Source organism: Lutra lutra, chromosome 6 (assembly GCF_902655055.1).
Source record: "Lutra lutra chromosome 6, mLutLut1.2, whole genome shotgun sequence".
Classification (NCBI taxonomy): domain Eukaryota; kingdom Metazoa; phylum Chordata; class Mammalia; order Carnivora; family Mustelidae; genus Lutra; species Lutra lutra.
Window position 1 is genome coordinate 3,028,671 of NC_062283.1, and position 6,126 is coordinate 3,034,796.

At 44.8% G+C, this 6,126-nt stretch overlaps 1 protein-coding gene across 1 annotated transcript; it reads left to right on the forward strand.

Annotated features, from left to right (window-relative positions):
- The first annotated feature begins 5,384 nt into the window (after positions 1–5,384).
- Positions 5,385–6,126, forward strand: LOC125102028 (histone H1.2). The gene has a single exon (XM_047732716.1). The coding sequence runs from the start codon at positions 5,433–5,435 to the stop codon at positions 6,072–6,074; it is 642 nt and encodes a 213-aa protein (XP_047588672.1). The 5' UTR covers positions 5,385–5,432; the 3' UTR covers positions 6,075–6,126.

The following is a 6,126-nucleotide window of genomic DNA, read 5'->3' on the forward strand; positions in this document are numbered from 1 at the left end:
ATACTACACATTATACATACAAATCTATAATATGTAATATAAGTGAATATGTGATATGTTATATGTTAATTATATATATTTATAAACAATTAATCTTGTGCTTAATGAAAGCTACCAAGTCAATATACATATACATTATTAAATTAACACTCAGTTTTCATTTCTAAAGTAGTTAATATGTCTACAAGAGTAACCTGCATTAATGAAATTTGGGGGGGCCTACTGACTTTTAGAAGTGTAAAGGGGTCCTAAAATCTAGAAGTTTGAGAACCACGGCCCTAGGCTGAACTTGGACGTCTTATTTTCCCAACTGGATTGGTAAGGACTTGAAGGCAAAGGTGTAACCAGCACATGAACATCTTAATTTTTTTATTCTTCTGTTCTCTCTGTGGGTTGGGTCTTTCCGATCAGACTTATTGCCCAGTATGATAATTACCCTGTCTGTGTCAGTCACCCCAGTTATAATTCCTTGAGAGGAGTTACTTTGCTGGGCTGATTTTTGTTTTTCTGATCTCATCTGGTTATCTTTTGCTTAACAGATGTCCTGCGTGTGCAGAGCTCATGCATGGTGTCGTGATGGGCTCGGAATAAAAAAGCAGTAATACATCTTAACACATCTATCAAAACTTGTATGTCCATGTTTTCTCCAAAATAGCCACAGGATAAGGCTTTATGCTTACTCCGATTAAGGCTACCGCCTAAAATATGTCTACAGCTTGTGGATTATAATCACCTTTATTACTGGCCTTGATTGGGAAGCTATAAAAATGTATATATTCTCACTATTGATAAATCCTTTTCTTCTGAGGGTAGGTTTGACTTTTGAGACAGTTTAAAGTCATTTGAAGACAAGCTTAAAGAATAAGGGGCTCTGGGTGACCTAGCCTCCTGTGTCACTTATGTGGTTCTAGCGGCAATTCCAGAATGTTAGCTAAATATGTTTTGGAATGTATTACTCCCTTGGTGATATTCTCTATGTATTTATTAAGCTCCCATTCTGTGCTGTACCATTATGTTCTCTGTTTCCCCAATGTCTTTTAAGGATGTGTCAGGAAATAAACATACAGAAACAGTGGTCTCCGCCCTTAAGGTGCCCACGGGCTGTGCTGTGGGAAACATTTTGGCTCAGGTCTGATTGAGTAATTGTTGGCCGTTTGCCTGCAGAGACTGGGCTATTTGTCAGGATGGTTCGTGGGCCTACGATCTTCTTTAGGCTGCAAATCTCCTGAAGCTCTTCCCTGTATACTTTTTCTCAGGCTGCCCTGTATCGTCAGCCTCACAATGGAGCAAACCACGAGCCCTGTACCCTCAAGCAAGGAGGCTAGTGGAGTGGCTGCTGTTATTAACCTCATCGGTTGGTGAGTCGGGAAGAAGCAGGTTTGAACCGCTCCCAGTGGGAACCTGTAACAAGGTTCACGAGCACCAGGTTAGCTACTTTCGGAAGCAGACAGAACCCTACTCTGGCTCGGTGGAAGGCTGATGCCTACACCTGCTCCAGCAACTCCTCTCATCGTCCTTGTGTATTTCACGCTGCTCAAGGCTCTCTCCCCCACACGCTCTGTCCCATGGCCATTACTGCCTTTTGGACGTGGCATTCAGCTCTGCACATTTAATTTTGTTCACCGGCTTTCCAGACCTGACGAACACGAAAGAAATTTAGCCAATCCATACTTTTCAGAATGTGCGTAAATACAAGAATACACAATTCATTGCATTGTGATATTTGTGTCGTTGGCTTATTGTCGGCTACCTTGAGGCCACCGATTTGAGTGGGAGGACCACACCCTTGACCTGAATTCTCCCTTGGAGCTAATTTTAGTAGGCTTTCTGTTGCTCACAGGCTTGTTCAATCTTATTTCAAAGCGCGAGACTCCATGACACACCTACCAGATCTAAGGTTACTTTAAAGTTGATGGCCAAAAGGTTTTACACCTTCTGATTTTTAGAATGGTTTCTAAAGATTCTGATTTGGAGCACTTAGAACAAACCGACTAACAAAGTGGCAAAGTATAATCTTCAAAAAGTTAAAAACACGTGTCTCCTGGGCACCTGGTGGCTCAGTGGGTTAAAGCCTCTGCCTTTGGCTCAGGTCACGATCCTGGGTCCTGGGATGGAGCCCAGTGTGGGGCTCCTTGCTCGGCAGGGAGTCTCTTTCTCTCTCTCCCTGCCATTCCCTTTGTTTGTGCTCTCTCTGACAGACAAATAAATAAATAAATAAATAAATAAAATATTAAAAAGAAAAAAATCCCGCACACAAAACCCACATGTCTCCTACAAGTACTGTTTACAGCAGGCTTGTGCATGGGGCAAATAATGATAAAAGTCATTAACAAGGAAGCAAGCAGGATGACAAAGTTAGGTCAAGGCAGGATACAGGAAAATGAAATACATATTCAGTCAGCAAAAGAAAAAAATGCAATCATTACTTTTAAGGTTATCTTTTCTACTGGAAAGAGTTCACTTACCTCTCAACTGGACAAAACCCTTACTAACGTATCAGTCTTCTACAAGTGAATGCCTAATTTCACATACTCTGGACCTAATCAAAGAGTAAACATGAAGTCACTTACCTTCTTGAATGCCGGGCCATCCAGAATGATAACTAGTAGCTACATGTGGCCACTAGTGACTGGTGGCTAGTCTGAAATGGAATGTTCTACAAATACAAAATAAACTAGATTTGACAGACTTGCTATTTGATTAAAAGAAAAGGAACATAGATTATCTTATTTTTTTTAAATATCGATTACATGTTGAAATGGTCAGAGTTTGGATAGATTGTGTGAAGTAGAATACATTATTAAAATGAAATTCACTTGTTTCTTTTTACTTTTGTCAACGGGACTACCAGAAAACTTAAAATTACACATGTGACTCACATTCTGTTTTATTGTAGAACATTGACTTAGTGGGGCGCCTGGGTGGCTCAGTGGGTTAAAGCCGCTGCCTTCGGCTCAGGTCATGATCCCAGGGTCCTGGGATCGAGCCCCACATTGGGCTCTCTGCTCAGCAGGGAACCTGCTTCCCTTCCTCTCTCTCTGCCTGCCTCTCTGCCTACTTGTGATCTCTGTCTGTCAAATAAATAAATAAAATCTTTAAAAAAAAAAAAAAGAACATTGACTTAGAGCATCAAATGACCCAGAAATGAACCCAGACAATTTTCTAATACAGCTCAGAAGGACAGAAAGAAATAGTTTTCCCTTGTTTTTAAGTTTTGGATACCTTTTCTCAACCTAAGTTACAGGGATCTGGAGGCGGTTTGGTTGTTTCTCTGCCTTCTGGCCTATTCGATGCAGCCAGGAGGTTGGGAGCAAGACTGAGAGGCTGGTGTCCTAATGACTTGAGATCTGGACATCAGATTTGACTGTAGGGAGATGTGTTTTGATTGATTCAACCTGAGTGATCATATTAGAGAACTGAATCACAGTAATCAAACTGACACGTTGCTGACTTATAAACCGGGACGGGAAGTCCAGTGACCTGGCAATCAAGACTTTCCACTGCTGTTTTCCTGGTGGTTAAGCACACTTAACTGAATTTCAGATGCTGTGGGGGGCCAGGATGCGGTGGTGGTGGGGTTGGGGAGGTTGGGGGGGGGTCTCATTGCACAGAGAATCAGAGCAAAGTGGCATGTTCTTATTTTGTTTTGTTATTTTGTTACCAAAGTATATTAGTATGATAAAAGTACTTTAGTTATTCAAACACTTTCAATAACTTCTTACAATTCTATACCCAGAGTCACAGTGAGGGATGGCAGGCCTAAAGTAGTTTTCTATGGCTGGTAATTCATCCATCACTAATCTTATTAAGCTGTTAATTCCCAGAGGACATGATCAGTACTAGACACAATTTCCAAATGTTGAACAAATGATGTTCAGTAAAACCCTGGAGTTATCCTTAGTCTAAAAGATGCTTCATTTTTTATTCATCACTGAACTTAGTTTGTACTTCTTGATCACAATCTAAGACAAACATCTTCAATACATATTTTCATTCGCTGTATATTTGAATGGGAATTTCTGGTAAGTTGTAATACTTCCTTTGCCCCTAAATACAAATATATAATTCTATTAAATACTTGAGTAGTAACTTTATTCAGCTCAAGAAAAAATTGCAACTGCTGGCGACCAAAGGCTGAAATATGAAATAATGAACCTTAAAGAAGTAAAGCAAACTTGAGACCAGAATATGTAAGACCTGCTTCAGAGGGGGCGAGAAAAGGTGTTCTTATCAACAACAAAAAATGGTGTAATAATTTATATGTTCCAGTACCTTTCCTCTGTTTCTACTTAAAATTTTGCCATCTGTTTTGCTCAACTTCAGATCTATAGTTCACCTGATAAAAGTGTATCACATGAAAGTCATCCAGATCTTTGAATTCTCAGCTACAGAGTGTCCTTCTATAGCATAACATGTCTTCAGATATTGTTACTGGAAGTAACCCAGAATTTTCATGGGCTAAAATTCACCCCTTTACTGGAGCATATAAAAATAATAAATGCTGGTTTTCTTTGAAAACAGATCATCTCAATGTTTATAGCCGCCAAGTCTTTGAGGATTTTTTTTTTTTTTTGTAAGCTTAGGGGGTCTCCCTTCTTCCCTCATTATCCCTATTCTTGAGGGTCAGACCCCCTGCCTTGCACAACCCAGAGGGGAACCTGAGACCTTTTGAAAAACTGCCCAATTTCTCGCCCTTGGAGAAGTGAAGAGTGCCCCGCCCCCATCTGTGAAAAGACGGATTTGAAAAAGAATTTCAATGTCTTCAAGTCTAAGATTTAAGTCTCTAACCCTCCACGACCCAGGACAGCCCCCAAGGCTTCTGGACCCCCTTTCTTACACCCCTAACTGCTTTGGACTGGCCCGGGAATCCTTGTCCCCGTCCACGGTTCTTGTGGGTCTGTGCGCAGAACTCACAGAGGACCTGTGTTACTTCCCCTGCGAAGAAACAGAATTATCGTGAAAAGTTAGGTGGAAACCATTTCGTTTTTGTATCCCAAAGAAGGGCAGCATGTGCCCAAGCACTCCTGAGAAAAAGAACTTTCAGGGGCAAAGGAGCGAACAGGTAATTTAGAAGAAAAACAGAAAGTGGTCTCCGACCGTCCTGGACTTCCCTGGGAGTTGGGGGAGTTGGGGGCGCCTGGACGCGTTGCCTTTGGGCTTGCGGAAAAAATAAATGGAGAGCACGAAGCCTGAGGCTTCTCGGATCCTTTCCCGACCAAAGTCTGGAGATTTGGTGCGGGGTCTTTTAACATTTTCCCCCTTTTGTGAAGTGGAACAAACACAACTTGGGCGCACGGCGGCGGCTCGGAGCTGCCAGCCAGGCGGGCGAGCGGAGCACCAATCAGCGCGCGCCTGCGCTCTATATATACGGCGGCCCGGCCACGGCGCACCCACGGCGCTCTGCCACTTGTACCCAGTCCCACAGCCTCAGCATGTCGGAGACCGCTCCTGCCGCTCCCGCCGCCGCCCCCCCGGTGGAGAAGACCCCGGTGAAGAAGAAGGCGGCCAAAAAGCCCGCAGGGGCGCGCCGCAAGGCGACCGGCCCCCCGGTGTCGGAGCTGATCATCAAGGCTGTCGCCGCGTCCAAAGAGCGCAGCGGCGTGTCCCTGGCGGCGCTCAAGAAGGCGCTGGCGGCCGCCGGCTACGACGTGGAGAAGAACAACAGCCGCATCAAGCTGGGCCTCAAGAGCCTAGTGAGCAAGGGCACCCTGGTGCAGACCAAGGGCACTGGTGCCTCGGGCTCCTTCAAGCTCAACAAGAAGGCGGCCTCCGGCGAGGCCAAGCCCAAGGCCAAGAAGGCGGGCGCGGCCAAGCCCAAGAAGGCGGCCGGGGCGGCCAAGAAGCCCAAGAAGGCCGCGGGGGCCAGCGCTCCCAAAAAGAGCGCCAAGAAGACCCCCAAGAAGGCCAAGAAGCCCGCGGCGGCGGCTGTGGCCAAGAAAGTGGCCAAGAGTCCGAAGAAGGCCAAGGCGGCCAAGCCCAAGAAGGCGGCCAAGAGCACAGCCAAGGCCGTGAAGCCCAAGACTGCCAAGCCCAAGGTTGCCAAGCCCAAGAAGGCTGCACCCAAAAAGAAGTAGGTTGTTGGACATCTGCTTCTGAAACCCAAAAAGGCTCTTTTCAGAGCCACCA